General features: G+C 38.3%; 1 protein-coding gene across 4 annotated transcripts in view; it reads right to left on the bottom strand.

Moving 5' to 3' along the window:
* Window positions 1–21,957, bottom strand: part of LOC103989273 (aspartic proteinase 36) — a 31,524-nt gene extending 9,567 nt beyond the window's left edge. Inside the window, exons 1-9 of one of the 4 annotated variants that reach the window (XR_010514496.1) lie at window positions 21,478–21,907; window positions 21,243–21,372; window positions 20,886–21,130; window positions 18,903–19,127; window positions 16,021–16,183; window positions 15,867–15,937; window positions 14,873–15,017; window positions 10,624–10,699; window positions 9,003–9,074 (exon numbers count right to left, since the gene is read on the bottom strand). Coding sequence is in view for 3 of the 4 variants with exons in the window: in XM_065188698.1 (XP_065044770.1) it covers window positions 9,003–9,074; window positions 10,624–10,699; window positions 14,873–15,017; window positions 15,867–15,937; window positions 16,021–16,183; window positions 18,903–19,127; window positions 20,886–21,130; window positions 21,243–21,372; window positions 21,478–21,728 (1,378 nt within the window). In the remaining variant the exon portion in view is untranslated. Of the gene's footprint in view, window positions 1–9,002; window positions 9,075–10,623; window positions 10,700–14,872; window positions 15,018–15,866; window positions 15,938–16,020; window positions 16,184–18,902; window positions 19,128–20,885; window positions 21,131–21,242; window positions 21,373–21,477 lie in introns of all 4 variants that reach the window. The other 3 variants (XM_065188699.1, XM_065188698.1, XM_065188696.1) reach the window with 3 other exon arrangements.
* Between the last annotated feature and the right edge of the window lie 1,264 nt (window positions 21,958–23,221).

The following is a 23,221-nucleotide window of genomic DNA, read 5'->3' as shown; positions in this document are numbered from 1 at the left end:
GCCACAGTGTTGCCATTCAAGTTGCCATGAAGGAAGCGGTGCGCAGCGGAGATTGTGCTGGTAGGGGCAGAGGCCCAGGATCCAGACAATGGTGCACAAATTACAGTGAAGTCGGTGGACTTCGGAAGCTACTAGGCGACGGACTGTCCTAGAGCAGTGCTTCATCTAGGTGTGACCCAAGAGTGGGTGGATGAAGGTCGATTGCCAAAGGAGCGAACAAAATCGAAGGTGGAAGAGACCCTGCAATGTATTGGCAAAGGCCACACATGGAGGGTTCACAATTCGAGTTTATTCCACAATGATCAGAATGCAATGGAGATGTCACCAGGAGGCGACATGGTGCAGCGGATCGTGGTGGAACAGTTCGTGGCAATGCGATACACATGATCTTGTCCCGTGAGGGACTAGATCATACGAAGGTATGATCGGGAGCTACTGGAAGCTCGACTTCGGTGAACAACACGACGGCAAGAAGGGCTATGGATTCAAGGAGTGAAGGCCATGGTACCGCAGAGGCGGGTCTTCCGTGCTTGCATCGAATTTTGCATCGGATGAAAATCTTGGTCATCAGCATATGGGGGCTGTGTTCCACCAAGGGAAAAGTTCGTATGCAAGTACCAATGAGTTCCATGGGAGGGACTTGATCATGCAGAGGCATGATCGAAGCAACTGGAGAGTTGGACTGCTCCAGAGCTCATATTCGCTTAAGGGAGCCCGACAAGTCAGAGGACAAGGTCGAGTAAGCGAACGTTGCTACCAAGGAAGCTAAGGAGAACAGAATCGATGCAAACCCTACAACGTGATGGCAGAGGCCATGCATGGGAGTTGCAGTCTGTCTTTCCATCGACCAAACAGTCTGCTTGGAGAACACAGAGGTGTTGAAGCAGGGGGTCGAAAGGGGCGAGGAAGCGACGACGAGTCCAGAGGGACTTAGCTACCCAAAATCAAGTATCAGTTAGAATGGAGGTGGACTCAGAGGAATGCCACGGAGACATATCTACTGATCGTGAAGAAAAGGGATGCAGATGCGAGGCGACGGATAGTAGTGTCATGGGCATGGCAGCGCCATGGTACCGCAGAGGCGGGACTTCCGTGAAAGTCATTGATCCCTTGCTCTCATGGAGGGAGAGCGCTTGGTCGTGAAAGGGGCCGAGGAGGTGGAGCATGCAGAGGCAATCTCCAAGTACCCAGACAAGGCTGAAGGGCAGAGGCTGAGGAACTTCGTAAGACCGGTGTCAATGAGCTTCTCATCAAGATAACCGAAAGTGAAGGACTTCGGGTCATGCAAGAGTGTATAACCAAGGAACGAAGCAGGCAGTACACGGTGTTGTACCTTTGCTACTCAGTGGAGTAGGCGGCAGGGTTGATGGAGAAGACGGTACAATCCAAGAGGCGACCAAACCTTTGAGAGTATTACTCCAAGTTGGGGTGAAAACTTCCCGCATTCCAGAAGTTCAATGGCATTGAGAAGGTGAATCACAGTAGCTAACTCAACGCAAGGAGTGCAAACACTTCAAGTGCTTCAGAAGTGTGAGCAAAGAGCAGGCGAAGGCCAGTAACCAGCTCGATGCATGGAGTACAACCTCGAGGAGGCGGGCGAAGTCAAGTAACCTTTGCCTTCTCAACTCTTAAGAGAATGGGCGAAACCGAGTACCCCAATTCTCTTATCTATCTAGCAGAGGAGCTCTGCATATGTTCAAAGACCCTTCAAAGATAATGAAAGACAATAGTTGTCAAATCCTCACCAACGGTGATCAGTGCTACTGAGAGTAGATTGTCCGCTTCATTTCCCAACGAAATGCCAATCGAAAGCGGAAGTGATGCGAACCTACTTGGATGTGACAACTAAGTGAAAGAAGAGTCAATGAGCAAATTTTGTGGAGGAAGGACCCAAAACTTCAGAAGTTTGCGAGACGATGCTCAGTTAAAGCTCCAACAAGCATCCACCCAGTTCAAGCAGCATGTGGAATTTAAGAGACTGGCGCAGTAAGGATGGTCTTTTCCTTCATCTGGGGGATCCGCAGGAATCAACAAAGATCAACACAACTTAGCCAACCCCACACCAGAGTCGGAGTCATTGGTGAGTTGAAGCAGCATAGCGGATCAAAGGTTCGACGACTCAAAAATCAACAGCGGAGAGCAGTTGGGAGCCAGGAGGTGCATTACAGCCGGAGCGGAAGATTGAAGACTCAGCAAAGGCGAGCAGTTGCAGTGTTCACAAAGGCTTCGACGAGGACGTCAAAGGAATAAGTGGGGGAGAATGTCACGGACAAACTTCGAAACAGGATGTTTGGTGTATTGCTTATGTATGTCCGTGTCTTTTGGGCATGTTCATGCCTTGTACAGCATGTAGAGGGGCAGCCGAAGGCTTAATAGTCCCATTTTAATTGGGTTGGTGGCCTCTTTAGGCTTGTAAATAAAGGTTGTGTCATGTAGACACGTGCGAGAGATTTTCGGTCTATAATGGACCATTTTACCCTTTGTTGTGCAACTATTCAGAACTTGTAAAGTATGTTTGTAATTTACATTGTCTATGAAGTGTTTTTCGGAGATGTTTGCTTGTGGATCCCGATTTAGGCGTTCTCTCTAACTCGTTCTCTCTTTTGTTGGTCCTAAGGGACAATGGGAGGCTTCGGGGAGGCTGACCTTTGCGGACGGACACGCAAGGGTGCCGCACGACTTAGGCAAAACCAGCTAAGTCCGTGACAGAGCGACGTCGTCGCTGGTTGAGCAACAGTGGCGACGGTGGTGGCAACCAACGTTCGCAGCAGCAAGAGGATTGCCCTGTTTCTCGATCACAAGGGGGCACAGCAAGGGGGAGTGGCGGCGGTCGTTCTCGCCCGAGCCAGGGGGAGCGGCGGCTGGGAGGCGAGCAGCGGTCGCCGCACGATGGCTGGCAGTGGTGGTGGGTCGATTGGAAGGCAACGACGCTCGAGGCGTGGCTGCGATAGACGAGGGGCTGCGGCAACATAAGAAGCTCTGTTTCTACAACCGCGGCAAGGAGGGGCTGCGACAACCGGCGGCTACGGCTGCGGTGCCGACGGTCCTTCTCGCTCGAGCGAGATGGGGACGCAAGGAGAAGAGGTCGCTAGCCGGGTGATCGAGCGGCGACGATGCGGCTGGGAAAAGTGGTGGTGACGCGGCTGGGAACAAGGGCAATCCGTGAGTTGCCCTATTTCGGTCGCCGCGAGGAGGGCGACAATCGGCGGCTGCGGCTGCGACCCAAGGGGAGGCGGGCGGCGGTGGAGAGGCAGCGGTGGTGGCGCGGTTGGGAGCAGCGTCACCAACGATCGCCGAGGAGGAGAGGTCGAGCGGCTGCGCTGCGACGCAAGGGGAGGCGGGCGGCGGCAGTAGGGCTGGGATGGACGCTGGCAGCGTCGTCTCCTGGCCGGGGAACAGCGGCGGCAGTGATTGCCGATCGGGAAGCGGGGCGATGGTGGGCGCTGGCCGGAGAGCAGCAGCGACGGGTGGGCTAACCGGAAGCAGGGGACGCAGGGGTGGCTGCGGCTTCTTCTCCCTCTCGTGTTTTTTTTTTTTTTTTTTTTTTTTTTTGAACGAGATGGGGCAGCGAGGAGGTCGAGTGGTGGTCAAAGGTCGCTGGCCGGGGAAATAGCAACAACGGTGAAGAAAGAGTTGCCTTGTAGTGGTGGTGGGGAAGAAGGGAAGCAAGGCTGCAGCGGGCTGCGCCAAAGATCGTTGCTCTGATACCAATTGATAAGACCCTTAAGTCTTATCGTCGCGCTGATACCAAATGATAAGACCCTAAAGGTCTTATCGTCGCTCTGATACCAATTGATAAGATCCTAAAGTCTTATCGTGGAAGAAAGAGGAGAAAAGGGAATGATAATAATTGCTTCGAGGGGATCGGCCTCCTTGATCGCTTCGAGGGGATCAGCCTCCTAGGGTTTGTCAAAAGACAGAATAGTATTTTTCATAGATTACTGAAAAGAAGCAGTTACATCTCTATTTATAGAGTTCCACCCAGAGTCCATCAGGACTTGAACTCTAATAATAAATAAATATTAAATAAACCTCTACTTGACTCTAACTGAATCAAACCAACTCAATAAACAACTGGACTAAACAGACTCAATAAACATTATTCAAAAGCTCAGAAAAAGGGTCCTAACAGTAATATTCCTACTGCTCTCCATATTTCTCCTCTTATACTCTCCTGGTAATCTTAAAGTTCGTATTACTGACAGATCTTTGTCCCTAATTGCAGGACAAGGTTCTGTTATTCTCTCAAAGAACCTAATTTTGAAATATGTTCTACATGTTCCTAACCTATCCTAAATCTCTTAACCACAAGCAAACTCAGTAAAGATTCAAATTGTGTGGTTAAATTTTTTTCATCTCATGGTGAGTTTCAGGATATGGGCTTCGCAAGGATGATTAGCAGTGCTAGAGAGGTTGATCAACTCTATTACTTTGAAGGCAATGCTTCCTTAGATGGACAAGCTCAAGCTGTCGGCAATTTCTCTTCCTTTTCTGATATGGATGAAATAATGTGATGGCACTATAGATTAGGTCATCCTAGATTCAAGTACATAGACAAATTGTTTCCTTGCTTTTCAAGAATAAGAACATCTTTCAATTTCAGTATGAAATCTGTCAACTTGCCAAACATCATCGTGTCATGTTCCCTTCACAACCATACAAACCATCCTGACGTTTATACATAATCCATAATGACATTTGGGGGTCTTCAAAGGTCAAAGACATTACTGGAACTAGGTGGTTTATTACCTTCATTGATGATTATACTAGAGTTTGTTGGGTATATTTGTTTGGAAAAAAAAAAACTGAATGTTTCAGAACTTCTAAAGCATGGTCAACACCCAATTCCAAGCCCAAATATAAATCCTTAAAACTGATAATCAAGGAGAGTACTTCAAATCCATTCTTAAAATCTTTCTAATGCAAAAGGGAATAATCCATCAAACTTCTTGCATACATAAACCCTAACAAAATGGAATTGCTGAAAGGAAAAACCGTCATCTATTAGAGGTAGCGTGGGCCATTAAATTTACAATAGGAGTTCCTAATTATTTTTGGGAAGAGGTTGTCCCAACTGTATCTTATTTATTCAATAGGATGACAATTCGAGAATATAATTTTCAAAAACCCCTAAACATCCTCCTACAATCCTATCCACAAACCCAAATCATTAGTAATTTTCCATCCAAAGGTGTTTCGTCATGTAGCATTTATTCAAATACATGAACATAACCTCACCAAACTTGATCCGCAAGCGAAAAAATGTGTTTTTCTAGGCTTCTCACCAACTCAGAAGGGATACAAATGCTTTGATCCTCTTACAATACAGTTCTATGTAAGGATGCCACCTTATTTCAAAATCAACCTTATTTCCTTATCACAGATCTATCACCTAAAAATTCACCTACCAAATCCATTCCTCTCACAGTTCTACCTTCGCAGCCACAACTTATTCCTCGTACCACCAATCCAATGTTACAACCTCAATCTATCGTGTTAGAACATGAAAAATCTGATGCAGAGGGAGACTTAGTAATTGATAAACAACAATCAGAGCTACGTATTTATACAAGGAGGTGTAACTGACATGATTTGGGGCAACAACCACATAATGTCTGCTATGAGTCAGCTCCGAGTGCAACTGATCATGAAACTTCAGGTACTCCAGACCATTCTTTATGCCTAGAACTAAGGAGTGAAATTTCGTACCGTACCGAAGTTTCGAGATTCGTTCGGTACGATATAGTACTGTATGCCGAGCGGTATATATATATATATATATATAAAATAAATTTACGACGTCACCAAGGCGATGTCGCAAAAAAAATGAGGCAGTGTCGCTGAGGTGATGTCACCTATATATATGTGTATATATATATTGTATACACACACACACACAGAGATATATATATATATATATATATATATATATATATATATATATATATATATATATATATATATATATATATATATATATATATATATATATATATATATATATATATATATATATATATATATAAGTAAAAAAATATCTGCAACATCGCCAAGGTGATGTCGCATATATATGTATGTATATACATATATGTGTATATGTATATATGTGTGTGTGTGTATATATATATATATATATATATATATATATATATATACATACATACATACATACAGATATATATATATATAAGTAAAAAGAATATCCGCAACATCGCCGAGGTGATGTCGCATATATATATATATGTGTGTTTGTGTGTGTGTGTGTGTATACATATATATATACACACATATATATATACATACACACACACACACACACACACACACACACACATATATATATATATAAAAGTAAAAAGAGAGGCGAGCCGACGTCGCCTCTCTTCTCCCCGATTCTTCTCCCCACGTAGATGAGAAGTCGCCGGCAAACGAGAAGGGAGAGCGGCACAGGTTCTCCTCTTCTTCTCCCTTTCTTTCTTCCCCTTCTTTGTCTTCTTTCTTCTCCCTCCGTAACCGCCGATTTACGACGATAACGGGGCGGAAACAGCCTCAATCGACGGTACCGCCCGGTACGGGTGGTATTATTCGAAATTAAAAACCTTGTCTAGAACCCTATGAGTTTCAAGATCTTGATGTTCCTATTGCTCTTAGAAAAAGAACAAGATCATGTACTATTCATCCTATTTTGAATTTCATGTCATATCACATATTGTCCCTCGTTCAGATCCTTTATTTCTAACTTATCAAAGACAGATATTCCTAAGTCTATACTTGAAGCTCTAGCTATACCTGAGTGGAAAAAGGTTGCGTTCAAGGAGATGAGGGCAGTGGAGAAGAGTTGACACTTGGGAACTTATAAACTTAACTAAAGGAAAGAGACATGTTGGTTGTAAATGAGTGTTAACAGTAAAATATAAAGCTGACAGGTCAATTGAAAGATGCAGAGCAAGGTTAGTGGCTAAAGGATACGCTCAAACATTTGCAATAGATAATCAAGAGACTTATGCACCCGTGGCAAAAATGAGTAGTGTTTGTGTCTTGTTGTCTCTTGTAGTAATTTTTTACTGGCCCCTACAACAGTTAGATATGAAGAATGCATTCCTTAATAGCGAATTAGAAGAGGAAGTCTACATAAATCTACCTCCAGTTTTTGAAGGAACATTAGGGTCTGACAAAGTTTGTAAGATAAAGAGGTCACTCTATGAATTAAAACAATCTACTAGAGCATAGTTCAATGAATTTACTAAAGCTATAAAGAGATATAGATATTTATAAAGTCAGGCAGAACAAACCAGGGTCTGCCGTACCGAACTGTACCGCCCAGTACGGGCGGTACATACCGGTCCGATAGGTTGTCGGTACGCGGACCGCCTGTTACCGGTCCGAGTACACTGTAGCACTGCTACAGTACTCGGTACACCTGGGTGTACCGCTCGGTATACCGTACCATACCGGTACCGAGCTCAGGTCGAAATACCGGTACAGTACGGTATTGCGAACCTTGGAACAAACCATGTTTTATAAGCATGTTGGCGGTGGAAATGTCTCAATACTCATTGTGTATGTAGGATGACATTGTACTGTGATGATCTTGTAGAATAAAAGAAATCATAAACCCTCCTAGCCAAGGAGTTTGAAATTAAAGATTTTGCATCATTAAGATATTTCTTGAGTATGGAGGTGGCTAGAACCAAGGAGGGAATCTCGGTGTCACAAAGGAAATATACACTGGATTTACTCATAGAAACCAGTATGTTTGGGTTGCAAACCATCTGAAACACCTATTGATCCCAACAACAAGCTAAGTGCAAACACAAGTAGTAAGGTGGATAAGGGACAGCATTAATGCCTGATTGAAAAATCAATTTATTTGTCACATATTAGACCAGATATTGCCTTCACTGTTGGTGTTATAAGTCAGTTTATGCACTCACCTAATGAAAAGCATATGAGGGCTATCGTTAGAATTCTTCAATATCTCAAACGAATTCCAGGAAAAGGGTTGATGTTTAAAAAGAGAGACAATGCATATGTTGAAGCATCCACAGATGCTGATTGGGCCAGCTGTATAGATGATAGAAGATCTACATCTGGATATTGTACCTTTGTGAGGGAAATTTGGTGACTTTGAGGGAGTAAAAAACAAAATGTAGTGGCTAGAAGCAGTGTTGAGACTCAATTTCGATCTATCGCATAAGGAATATGTGAACTCCTTCCGTCAAAAAGACTTCTAGATGAGTTAAGAATTTCTTGGAATCAACCAATAAAGTTATACTAAGATAATAAGGCAGCAATTAGTATTTCTCAGTTCTCACAACCTGGTACATCATGATAGAACAAAGCACATTGAGGTCGATCGGCATTTTATTAAAAAGAAGTTCGATGAGGGATTGTTATGTATATCATTTGTCCCTACCAAGCAACAAGTTGTAGATATTTTCACAAAGGGGCTTCTAAAACATCAGTTTGATCACTTAAATTGCAAGCTGGGGATGTTGAATATCTTCAAACCAGCTTGAGGGGGAGTGTTGAGACCTGTCAAATCTGCTGTGATTTGATTTGGTATGTCAAGATTTGCCACAATTTTATTCTTGACATGTCACCTTATTTGAAGTGATAGACTAAGATATGATTGCTGATTTATTCCTAGTTGTATTACGTTATTTGTGTACATTTGCTAGTTGTATATTTCCTAGATTAGCACATAGATTTATTTAGGTAGCTCTTTCCTTTCTTTCTTTTATCTTGTTTAACTATATATACTTCATCCTGTATACAAACAAACAAAAGAAATGAGAAACTCTCCTTTTATTGTCTTGTTCAATTGTATCGTCTAACTAGAAAAAAGACATATTTGGACCATATTTGTAACTTGCACAAAGGGTCTTTCTCATGCACATCAAATATTATAATGAATATAGATCAACTATGGATCATAATACAAAATATATAAATGAAATTTCAACAAAAGAAAACAAAATATAGTAGAAGTTGTGACTTACAGTTGTATTCTGTCCATCCAATGACTTGGTTCTCAAGATCATAAAGAACTAACTTGTTTGATAGGACTAGATCTGCAACATAATGTCAAATAATCATGATAGACAAGTACAATTAGGAGACATGAACAAGATGTACTATAATAAATAAGATATGGCCTATAAAAGATGCAAAAAGAAAAGTCCAATATCTTACATAAGATGCTTAGTTTAAACAGGAAATTGTGCCAAAAAAGTTCTACTTCGGAAATAAAATTACATAGAAGAGGTAAGAAATATTCATAGAAGCATTAACCATTAAAATAGAAAGTGGATTAAAAGCTCCATTTTAAGTGTATTTCATCTAAAAAAATCATTTTAGTGGAGTTTCTTTGTATATCTTGCATAAGCTCATAATTCTTTTGAACTTAAAATCTGGCTAACAGGCAGTGATGAATAACTAAAAATCTAAAACACATCAATCTTGAAGGTTTGGTTGGTTTGAATGACAGTATAAATCCTTCTACTGATCTGCATCGTAATCTGCTTCCAGCAAAATTAATATGTAGGAAAAGACTTCTTTCACATATGATTGAAATTTGTATATTACATCAGCATATTCACTATACAGAACCAGCTCCGCATGCACAGACGTGACAAAATATTTTCCTACTCACAACAGAAAGCACCTTAAAAGGAAGGTTCTACAGACAGCCCACCAGAAGAACCTAAATATTGCCCACGAAACAATAGAACTAAGATATGTTGCTCTGACTTGAGTACGAGGTATCCAAGCCACTTGGATCCTAGCATTTAATATGTTCATTGTTTTAATTTAAGGAATGAGCTATACAAATATGGAGATACAGCTTGAACGTAAAGTAGTTAAAGATATTATTTTGAAACTAATGTATTTTAAAAAAAAATCTTATCTTTCTCTTCACTTCTCTTTTTTCCTTCTATTATTTCTTCTTCTTTTTTTCTTCTCTCCTCTCCTCTTCTCTTCCCTTCTCTCCTCGTCTTAGATTTTTATTTATCATCATTAATCTTTATAATTTGGCCTGGATAAGATCCCACACATCCAAATCCAATGATCATGGGTTAAATCTCACCTTCTCTCCCTCCTTCCCTCCTTTTCTGTTATCTCTCTTGGAAAAAAGGGTCATGCCTTAGGTGGAGTTGTACAGCAGTAGCGTCGCTCCGTTCCTTGTTCACTCCTTTCTTTGATTCTGATACTGCTTCTATTTATTGTTTTTTCATTTCTCCATGGACTGTTGCTCTTCTTCTTCCTGGTATTCTGACCAACTTTGACTAAACTGATACCTTGTACTGGGACCAGTCTCCTGCCATATCGTGTCTAAATGGACAAAGCTTGTTGAAGTGCCAAGTCCACACTTTATAGTAACTAAAACTCTAAAAAGTTTAAAATATAAGACCTGAAATAATACAGAAATTTGATAATACAACTAACACATTTTATACTTTTGCTGTTTAGAATGTCATGGAAAAAGTACATCGATGCATAACAGATATAGGTAAACTAGTATGCTGACAATGATAGCAGGGTAGAACAGGATGCAGTGACAAGTGCAAGGGCTATAGGAACCAAGTGTTCCAGAATCTAAAATCCAAAATTCTTGCTTACCTCCCAAAAGAAACATATCTTTTCCATCTTTAGACTGTAACCCACCATTTTGCCAACCAACACAGTAAATATTATCCTGTTTGTTCAAATGCCAAGAATGGAACTATAATATTAAATGTGATACCATTAACTAAAACATGAATGCGGCATAGTAGGACAGTGTCAGAAGAAAATGCTAAAACAAGATAAGACTGCCTGAAAAATCAGGACAAACATAAACAGGATGGTAATTGGAAGTGGTCAGCAACAAAAATAAAAAAAATATATATCATATCTAAAAACTCAGGTATGATCATATGATCAACATGAACTGGAAAATCAGAAAGAGCATTTAAAGCAGAAAATTGTGAACATTTAAAACTTTGAGCAACAGATTCTTGAAAATGAAGGAAAAAAACCTTAACGGAACATAGAGATGCGATATAATTTTGACTCAGAGTAGGAGAAAGAAACTGTCCAGTTCAGGCTTCTAATGTGATTTCCTCAAAGAAAGTCAAATTTCTCTTTTATCCTTCTCTTTCTTTATAAATGACTTATTGACTGAAGAATATTCTTCACCAAATCATTTGAACAACGTTGTAAGCTAGTTAAATTGTGTACTTTGTCTCTTGTTCAACTCATTCAAACAGTACTGTTTGCTATATACTAGCTAAAATGTGTAGTCCATATATTTCTCTGTTTAGAGGGCAAGACTTGATAGCAACAAGGTTGCTCCTTTGTGATCTGAGTAACCAGGGTTTAAGTCGTAGAAAAAATAAACAGAAATAATGTTGCACATATTGATCATCCCCAGGCCTCTCATATTAGCAGAAATCTCATGTATTGGTTGTTCCTATTGTCAATTTCTCTTTTTATTTTCCAAGGACCGCACTGTTCCTTCACTCTGGTTTAGAGAGTTCACATATTAAAAGTTACCACTATGAAGAAGCAATTATAAAGAACAACTATGAACATAATGAAGCAGTCATTACAGAAGAGCAAGAGAATCAACTGGATGTCTCTCTCTTAACATTTGATCACTTGAACACTGAGCAATTTTTGGTGCTTCAGCATCTGTTTATTCTCATATGCATTAAGTACCTTTTGATATGTGAATGAGCACGAGGGAGTGAACAAAGATTGAAACACCAAGTTTTACATGAAACCAAAGATGACCATGAATAGCAAATATATTACTTACATGCATGGTAGGAAAGCAAAATGCCTATCAGCAAAATTTTGAAACTATTGTTAATTTACAGTGAGGTTCACCAACATACAAGTTTTGCATACTGTGCCTAGGTGACTCTTGAATGACTTTGCTTGAAATTATTGCTCAAAAAACCATCAATCCTCCAGATTTCACTTGCTTTCTTATTCTTGTGCACTATGTCAACTATCTCTAGATCCAAGTAAGTCATATCATGGATAGTACTAGAAATAGACTGCATAGCATGGTTCATATTACCGATCTGTACCAGTGTACTGACCAACTGCCAGTATGGTACATACCAAGCTATACCAAGCTGTACCAAACATACCAACACATAGTACATTAGGGTATACTAATATACCGCCTATACCGATCCTCTGTTGGATCGGTGCATACAGCTGGTACTGAGCAGTATGCTTCGGTACGTCGAACTTTACTGCATAGCATATATTTGTGGCTGTCTGCATGATCAAACTGCAAATGACATATGCATCCACATTTGTGGTCATATAAAACTGCATAAGCCGCATGAGGTTGTATAATGGTTATAGGATTGACACATAAAGAAGCTTAGCCTAGATGTTAGAGGCTATATATGCTTATAGGATCTACACTAAATAGTCAGCAGTTTTTCTATTATAATTTTATATACTTGCATGTAACTTTCCTTGTTATCCTTCACAGCATTAAGGTATATTGTTTTCTGGCCACAATTGTAATTATAATGCCTAGAATATATTTCATCAGTTAATTTTACATTTTGCTTTAGAATTATGTATAATAGAACCCACATATGCAATCATGAATTGCATATGAACCTAGCAGTTTACAGTGAACCAACTGCTTGCATACCAACTATGCCATTTAAACCTATCTTTGACCATAATTAACTGCTGTATGTCATGCACCTTCACACGCTAAAAGCCTATTTTAGTCTAATTTGAGTTCCTTTTTCCCAATTTAAAATTTGGCTAATGACACTGTCTTGTTATCTATAGATCAGCAAACAACACCAGATAATTCAATGTCTCCAGCAATTCTTCTCATATGTTTATAGTATACACCCGATTGCAGCAAAAAATCTGTAGTTAGTAGTTTATTGCTCATGATTACCCTGCTTTGATTGATACCTCCACTATTTTTAGTACCATATTACAGTAAGCCAACTCGAACAAGTTATAGACAGAAAATGCCACTGCATCTACTTTTCCTGGTCAATATCTAACACAGTTGTCATATTCTACACATTGCTAGAGTAAAATATTTAATGCACATATGTTTCATGATATTTGAGATGCATATGGCTGGTGAAGTTGACACTATAGATGAAATTGATCATGAAATCATAAAGCAATACACTAGAAAGTGCACATGTTTTTATTGATCATTGATAACCAACATCAGCAAAGTACTTGCGATGAGAAACCAATAAGAAATGTGCAACTTATTTGACTAGTTCCATGTTTTTCTTTCATGATATCATCTTACCTTTCTTTTTGCCTTCTTATCTATTAAAGTTATATCTCGCTGGCTTCAACTTGGCACCCATCTTCTTCTTTTTTTTTCAATCATTGATCACCAATTTTCCATGAAATTATATTTCAAGATGCTTGACATAGCCATAATGCAATCATCAAACACCAATACTAACTGGATATGTGCAGGATATTTCATTGAAGTATCTGAATTTTCAAGTAATTTTTTTGATAATCATAGGCTTCAGTGTAATTCTCTCAACTATTTAAAATACTGCCCATACTGGTTGGTAAGGATCAGCATTTACTGATTAGACAGCCAACCGGGCTTTAGTCTGGTTTACTTCGCTTCTCCCCTCCTCCCCCAGCGATGGTTCTCTCTCTCTCTCTCTCTCTCTCTCTCTACGTACGTATGTGTGTGTGTGTGTGTGTCCCCTTTTCTCTGCCATTACCGGCACATTGTCAGTAAGTCCACATTGGTAACAAACTGAGATTTAAACCTTACTTCTAGAAAGGGCCCTCTTGTGGATTTTGATCATTTGGCAATCAAAAATAAAGATAGTTGACTTGAAGTGTCATTATAATATTTATTGTTTTGAAAAATATAGACACTGCATTTTTATTAAATTTAAAATGATAACCTTAATCTAAATTCTTATCAGTGTTAAAAGTGTTGGAACATCATGCCATTAGAAGTTAATTTCTTGATGATAAAGCAAGGATATTAGCAAATCATGAACTCATGACATATTCCATCTACTTGGCGCAACAACCAAGGATATCAACAAATTTCACAGGCAGCTAAGTTGAATTGCACACGTGGTGTTGGCTCCAGAGCTCCAGAGCACCTAATCAACAATTAACTCGATGTAGACTTTTTTTATATATACAGTGAATACTGTACGACAACATCCAGCATCCCATAAACCATGGACTCTAGTGTGAAATGGGATATAAGTCATTACCCATCCTTCAAAGGAGGCACCCATGTATTCCTGGTACGAGATGGTATATAAGTCATTACCCATTCCTCAAACGGGATACCTGGGAATTTGTCTTCAAAGGGCAATATGCATATGGTCTCAAGATGGTAGTGAGATGATATAAGCATTTAATAACTCTTGCTTAGGATATACAAGCAAAGTAGCACAAAATTGTAAATTCTGAAAAAGAATTATGCTGCCATGATCAAAATTTAAGATACAGTGAATGAGCTAAGTATCCAATTTTAGTTTTCATAAAATCACTAAAATCCTTAGCAGAAGTGTAAAAGTGTAACTAACATACTACAGGTAACTTTCACTGGTGATGAGATATGAGTTACCACAATGTTCTACAAAGAAATAAATCAAATAAACAGAAGCAGAATTCCATGTCAAAAAGTAAAAGCAGGATAGCCCAATCAAAATGATATTTAATAACATTTATTTCAAGTACCAAATAGATATATTAAAAAGAAGCGCAAATGCAAACTCATGAGTAGAAAAAGGATGAACAAGAACAGCTTGCATAACAGCACCCAGCAAGCTACATAGGATATGACCATCATTCTACTAAAAATAAAATATATTATCAAACTTACCCCATTTTGGAAAAGATAATCATGAGGATATACATTCAGCAAAAGTGAGTTCTCAAAATGAAAAACAACTTCCGGGAATCCATCATCCACACTGTAATCAATGTCGAGAACAAACACTTTAATTCTTATCTGATAATTAAATATCCTGATCAAAAGAAATGGCTAACACATTAGAGGTCTAACTAGATATAATGAAAAATCTTTCAGTAATTTCTGAGACATTTAATTGGCATTCTGGTGAAAAATCCAATCCTCCCAACCAAGTCAGAACAATTTAATTTTTTCAAAACCATTCAAACAAGCAATCAACTCATTTTATGTATGAAAAGATAAAATATGGACAAATAAAATGAAAAAATAAAGTCAACTATAGTTCCACATTTCAGATTGATGAAATTTCGTTATATCAGTTTTTACTAGATTGTAACTGAATTTATATATGCAAAGCATTCGTGGGCTTGGTCAAAAGTGAACTACCAAAGCAATATTATATCTGGGCTGACTACAACCACATGCACAAGTTTATGCTCTCAACAATTGTACATGCTGAGTGCACTGACATGAGTTGTGTCAATTCATGTCACAATATTTTGAATAATGGATCACCGTGTTATGCCATCCAGATTATTATAACTGGTGATCCAATCTCATTGATGTTATTTAGTTCTACATACACAAATAATTAAACATAAATAAAATCTGTAGACATTCCGACCATCGAATCCTTCAAGAAAAGCGAAAAAAAACATTACATAGTAAAGAAAAAAGACACACGAGTTCATGAGTTCATAGCATTCATCTTCTATCCCAACACTTTCGATGCATATTAATTTCAGAAAAATAACACACTGTACAACAAGAGATGAAGTAATACCTAAGCATGACATGCAATGACAAAGATTTGATGATCACCCGTAATCAGTCAGTTTCATATTTAACTGCCTGAAATTGTGAAACAATCTTTAATTGGAACTGTTAGCCAAAAAAATCATACCTTCCAGTGTATCGGAAACATCGAAAGTCCTGATTGGTGAAGAAATTCAAATCTGGACGATTAGAGAGTACCTACAAAAAAAATGAACAATGACTAATATACGAAAAGATCTTAAAAAAAAAATCAACCAAAACCAAGAGAAGAAGTCTTTTACTGCATTCATTAGTGCGTTATAGGCAACCTCTGGTAGATAAGACAATGTTGTACCACTATCAATTATAGTCCCTTTCTTGTCACCAGTGTCAAATAAATCAGTTGGAAGCTGCAGAAAAGCTCCACCAACTTCAATTGCCTTCAAATTCACATTGTAATGTGGCCTGAAACAAAGCTAGACTTATTTAGCAGAAACAGAAAAATGATCAAATACATAAAAGCTAACAGATGGAATTATATGAAAAAACATAAAAATGCACAATCTAAAAGTTGATAACTTCATACTACAGTAGATATTAATTGGGTAGGCCAAAGATCATATCACATCATCTATGGTTTTAGTTAACTAATAGTAAACTTCAGATGAAATGATCATTCTTGCAACCCTAGAAAAAGAACCTGCAGTCAGGAAGAGAAACTATCTAAGAGAGAAAATTGACAGAGCTGTAATACTAGTAAATTTTGGTGATTCACAACATGGCCTTCAACCAAATTCCGGCAGTATTCTCAGTTTTTCTAAATATATTTTTTGTAAATATTTTTTCAGGAAGAGCAAGGGTTTGAAGCAGTCCCAGTCTGGTAGATAATTGACAAAAACATGTATGTGCCCTCTAGTACTCATGATGATGATTATTTTAAATATTCTTGGCATGGACAGGAAAGGTTATAGAAGTTTATGTTATATTTTCTATCCACTATTCACTTTCCCCTATTATTCAATTAGAAATGGATATCAAATATCATATTATATTCCGAAAACAAGCCAATATGAGCACATTCTATAAGGTTTCTGGCATCAACTGATCCAAGTAATTCTGAGAAACATATATAATGATAGTGCCCAAAATGCAAGAATATGGTAGAGGAAAAGTAAAACCAAAGGTTTTAGTAAAAAGTAATAGTGGCTCATTCGGGGTTAAATGAATCAGAAGATAAACTGCATTATGATTAAGCATAGCCAAATATTGGAAGCTAACATTGCCAACGAATAGGCGCCTGATTACTATTGGCCACCAAAATGAAAAAAGAATCCATTTGCAAAAGATTTGTTACCCACATATAACAATCAGATCAACATTCTTAATTAACCAAGTATGTGATTGTTCAACCACAGTACGTCTTAGAAGGTCATGCAACCTAAATATTAACAAGAACTTGCATCTTCATCATTCTCCAAGACAATGTATGCAATTTCAAATAATACCACCCGGTACGGGCGGTATGTACCGGTCCGTCAGCTGATCGGTACACGGACCGATCATTACCGGACAGAACGATATATATATATATATATATATATATATATATATATATATATATATATATATATATATATATATATATATATATATATATAAAGGAGGCGACGTCGCCCCGTGTGGGAGAAGGAAAAGGCGACGTCGCCTTTTATAAAAAAAAAAAATATATATATATATATATATATATAATCTTTTATATATAAATATATATTTATTAAATTTATATATATATATATATAAACAATGCGATGTCGCCCCGCCTGGGAGAAGAGAGAGGCGACGTCGCCGAATTTATATATATATATATATATATATATGTATGTGTATATATATATATGTATGTGTATATATATATATGTATATACCGAGCGGTATACCGTTTGGTATACCGCTCGGTATATAATATCGTATCGTACCGTACCGAACTAACATCGAAACTCCGGTACGGTACGAAATTACGACCCTTGCTCCAAGATATATATTACTAAGCCATTTTTATGTAGGATATCAAAATTAAATTTCCTTTTTTCTAGTTTACAATATAAAAAGATATACTCCTGCAGACGCAAAAATGACCTAAAAGTTCAGGGAAATAGTTCCACTGCATAAGGTGTTGCACTGCGCAATATATACCAACATGGCAACATCCAATCCACCAAGTCAAGACCAAGGGTACCAATGGTACCCAACCGAAAAAAGACTTGTTTTTAGTTACATAAGACTAATTCGAGGATGAACAAGTCGAATTAAATAATTCCAAAGTACTAGTTCAAACTAAATCCTAATCTGTTGTACTAAGTTCTTCGAAGGCATGATCAAAGAGGGGCCATGAAACAATGGAGCAGTCCTCAACACGGATGCATAAAAGGATTCCACCTCAGAGTTATATTGTAAGGATATTTGCCACTTCTGGTTCCTTTTTCTTCAAAACCTTTTTGATGGCACACCAAATCTTCGCATGATTGTGTACTGCCCCCATTTACCAGCTGGTAGATGCAATTTCAACCAAGGAAATCTTTGCTATAAGGATTAACATTCAGCTATTACAGCAGATTCACATGATTATCACTATTTACAAGTATAATCTAACTCTAAATCAAACTAATATAAAATTTCTCAAGATAATTTGGAAACTTACATATTTACACTCAAAATCACATCTAGAATACAAGATTCTGCTTCATTAAGGTTGACTTAGTTTCTTTTTATTTCTGATGTATCATGGCAAGGGTAGCATTCAGATACCAAATGCAACTAATGGATGAAGAAAAGTGGTACATTGTTGATTCTCACAATGCAAGTGCAAAATTAGAAAAAGGTCTAAAGACCATGAATTTGACAGATCTTCTTCCCAGCTCAAATTATCTGCTGTAACTTTAAGCCTTGACTTGAAACGAGAGATTTGCCTATACATCTAAGGCACCAAAACATGATAGTGAATATTCTCATATCAAATATACCCCTTTTTGCCCATGTACAGATCTACAGAATGCCACAATTATCACAAATTCAAGAAGAAAAAAATATACTTAAAATGAATTCATCAACATCTTAATGATTTTAAATACTACTAAGATGAGAAAAAGGGAAAAGATTAACAGCTAGTATCTGTAGCATAACTTACTGATCAGGCACCAAAGGTGTTGTTTTCACTTTTGGCTGTACTACGTGTCCAATAGTGAAGATTCCTCCTCCATTAATAGTATCTAAACAATGAGCAAATATCTTGCTCACTTTTCCAGAAGAAGCTAACTGTGAAATCATGGATGAATTTGACTGTCCAAAACCAAGAATTCCATCAAGTGCTTCACTTGATGAACCCAAATCCCCAGATTGTTGGGCACCACACCTGTCCAATATCATATTATCCTAAGAAAAAAAGACCAACTAAAAAGCACATAACCACCAAATAAATGAAGTTAACTAATTTTTTTTTTTTTTAAATTGACATCACTGAAGATGTACAATAGGATCTTCAGAGATACATGGCAAACGAAAAACAATCAGATGAATGTATTTGTTTTTATAAAATATAAAAAGACAGGAAAGATTGGTAGGTATACAAAAACTCCAATTTGTTACTCAGAAAATAAAACTGCAACAAAGAGTCTATTATAATGCCTAAAATCACTAAAACATAGTGTAACAATTTCCATAATTCACTTTCTTAAAAAATATGCCAACATCTTTAAAAGCTTCTCTTGACCATGAAGGTACAATAGAGAGCACCAAAAACAAGATATGGCTCAGTCAAAGATGTAATAAAAGATAAAGACTGGTTGCAAGCCTGATATCAGCCCTCCATAGAGCCTATTCCTTTCCAAGTTTAGGGCCTTTAGGCAAGAGAAAGGTTCAACTTAAAAACTATAAGTTTAGTTGATGATTAGAAAGCTTTATCACATTTGTTGCAACTTAGGCATAAGCAACCAAATAGCAATCATCAGAAGGCTTGAGAGTTCACAAAATAAGAGTGATAATGAATCAACAGTGCAAAATAATCTGAAGCTCAGAAGGACTGGCAAGAAGTCTTAAGAAACAATTTAACAACAATAACCCAGCACCATCAATCTAACTAGGGTTGCTCCATAGGGTTGAAGACTTATAAGTCACCTAATCAGATCAAGACACATGACAAAATCCTTTCTTTATTCTATTGGATGCCCCAACACCACGACCTCAACCTAACTACCACCATCTCCAAATACAAGCTGCGCTCACCCCTCATCGTCACACATCTTCATCTGGTATTCATCTTTTTGTTAGCTTACTGACATCATCTACCTATCATATGCAACCTTAGACACTTTCATAAATTTCAATCTTCACATCACCTGTCTCTAGCTTTAACAGTCCCCATTTCTGGTGCTTCGGTCATCTTTTGCCTTTCTGCCTGATCTTAGGCCCTGACTCAACCTCCCTAGATGAAACTTGCGCCACTCATCAGGTTGCACAAAAGACCCGTGGTTGCAATGCACCTTTTCAACAAGTTGTCCAAAAAAGCATCTATAATCCATCATGAACAAGTTAAAAAAGGTGACTTGAACCTAATTCATGAGCAACCCAACTAGACAAATTACATAGGTCAAGCTATAGTAAGGAGCAGTTGATCCAACAGGAAAGGATCATGGAAGATAGAACTATAAACAAACACAACTGTTTGAATATTTAAATGGTTATGCAAGTATGAACAAATCAAATAAATCTGTGTGCAATACATATTCACTTCCGTAAGATAGCAACAAATGTATCAGCAACTTAAGTACTCTAAATTTAGGGCATATTTTACCAGTCTGAAATTGGATTGATACAAGAGCTGATGATGTTCTCCACTAAATCAAGAATTTCATGTATATTCAATCTTTATGTATAACTTTGTGTTTACATAAGTGTAGTACTAACACTACCAAATAATACTGAAGTAAGATACTCGGTAGTAATTACTGTCAAGGTTAAGCAAAGCATAAGCATCCACCGTTTAACCATGCCCATAACTACAGTGAAAGCCATCAATACTTAAACCACAATCCTAAATCCTTATGCACGACACAAAAGCACTACTAGCATTGATGGATCAACTATCAAATTGGCAGCTAAAATTAGAACTCACCCAAATGTAACACTTGCATTGACCGGTTTTGTTTGGTGATTGCCAGATACTTGATTATACTGGATGGTGTCTGTCACGAAATAACCAGAAGTGGAACTCCCATCACCATATATCACACTATACTGGCACGGCAAACTAGCCTCGCAGCCAGGAATGTCCCCATACGTGGACACGCAAAATTTCTCCTGGCATGATACCAAACTGCCACTCCCTGATGCCTTGGGATCATATAACGTCAACTCAACCTACAACGAGTAGCCTAATTCTTAATCCCATCACTATAAATTAGAGGTCAACAAAAGCAGAAACAACAGACACGTTCAAAATCCAAGGAAAAGAAATAATTAGTCATCATACACCGAGGTCGCTCTTCCGAGGGCAACGCTTGCAGGAGATGCAATTCACCCAGAGGATGTCGCTCCCCGTGTCGACCTGCACGTAGTACTTTTTGGACGGCATCCCGATCCCAATCTCCGCGAAATACAGCCTGCAGACCCACCCAACGACCCCCCAAAATAAGACCAAGTGATCAAAACGCAATCCAACCAAGAACGGTTACCAAACACAGAACACGAAAGGGCAGCGGGCGGACCCGGTATCGGTGGGGAGGCCGAGGCCGCCGAGGGGGAGATCGACGGCGGATAGGATCCGGCTGTGCCGGCGGCTATCGTGGGCGTGGAGATCGCCGACGGTGGGCCTGCGACCGACGAACTTACGCCGCACCTTGAACACCCCAGTGGCCCGCGCCGACGTGCTCAACGCCAGCAGGACCAGCAGCAAAATAAATCCAAGAAGCAAGCACCGGGAAGAAGGAGAAGAAGAAGGCCTCCTTGGAGACATCATCACCAGAGAGGCCCCGAATTCCTCTGCCCACTATTCCTAAAGCATCATCATCGTTTTCCCGTGTGGTGGATATATAAATTACGCGAGATTGGGAAGAAAAGGGAAAGAGAAAAAAGAGTAGAAGAAGGGGGAAAATTTTGACCGCCCCCTCCCCCCACCCCCCACGAGCGCGAGGTCGGTAAGAAGTCAGCAAAAGGGAAAGCGAGAGGGGAGGCGCAGAGAAGAAGACGGTGGTGAACCTGTACCGTGAAAAGGACGGAGAAGATTTGACGGCTCTATTTGATATTCCCACCCCATCACCTCCCTAAAACCGACTCGTTACTCGTTAGGGTGTTTCGTTAAACAATCAACGGAGTTCAATTGACACGGCTTTGCTTAAAGTCGGCTTTATCTACCAAACTATGCATTATTTTTCTCTGTGCGGTAACGAGGTGGTGAGCCAATTCGCCTCGTTGGCCACGTATCTTGACGTTATTGGGATGATATGGTGAACGGTGCGTTCATCGCACATTAATGGGATGGCACGACGTGGCACGTGGTCCACATCAGACGCGTGAGGCCGCGAAAAGTTTTTGACTCGACGTGTTGACCGATGGCTCCGAGGAAACGCGTGGGGGCGATGTAAATGAGTTAATTATATATTACCCATCTACTTAGTTATTTTTAATATTTTGATTCTTATATTTTAAAATATTATATTTAATATTTTATAATTATAAAAATAAAAGATAAAAATAATTTTAATATTTTCGTTGGATGATAATGAATGATGATATGACTATTGTAGATGAAAAGTGATGAGAGATAACAATCACTCTATATTTACGTCGACAATAACACGGTTGTTTAGTGACTCTCAGATTATTTTGCACTTAGAAGTTCTTAAAAAAGTCTAATATGTTAATATGAATGTTAGTATGTTATATATCATAAGGACGATTTCTTATAAAAGTCTCATGTTTTATTTATTTATTTATTCTCGATAGCGTTCTTCATTTCCAAAATGCCTAAAGAGTGTCATTATTTTTTAATTTTTAAATTTCTCGTTGAAATCTAACCGTACCAAATTCAAACCAAACCAGTTAGTTAATGTCTTTTTTTTACTGAAAAAATTATAATCTAATTAAAAATACTATAATTTAGTCTTAATTCATTTAAATTCTCACCAATATTAATTATTAAGGGTATTTTTTAAAAATATTTATATTTTATATATTTTCCAAACCATACTATCCATTTTGATTTTTTTAAAATCATAACTCCTAATTCTAAAATAACCCAAACCATCCGTCATCCTCCTTTACACTTGTCCTCTTCTCCTTTCCTCTTCTTTCTTGTCGCCCGTACTCTTGTGGATGACGGACGAAAATGGAAGAGTTTTAAATCAAAATGGAGGTTATGGTTTCGACAATACCAAAAATATGAACATTTTTTAGAAAAATCATTAACTTTATTAACATAATTATTAACTCTATTATATTATTAAAGTTTCA

This window comes from Musa acuminata, chromosome BXJ1-6 (genome assembly GCF_036884655.1).
Source record: "Musa acuminata AAA Group cultivar baxijiao chromosome BXJ1-6, Cavendish_Baxijiao_AAA, whole genome shotgun sequence".
Taxonomy (NCBI): domain Eukaryota; kingdom Viridiplantae; phylum Streptophyta; class Magnoliopsida; order Zingiberales; family Musaceae; genus Musa; species Musa acuminata.
The sequence above is the reverse complement of the archived record's forward strand: the minus strand, read 5'-3'. Positions and strand labels throughout refer to the sequence as shown.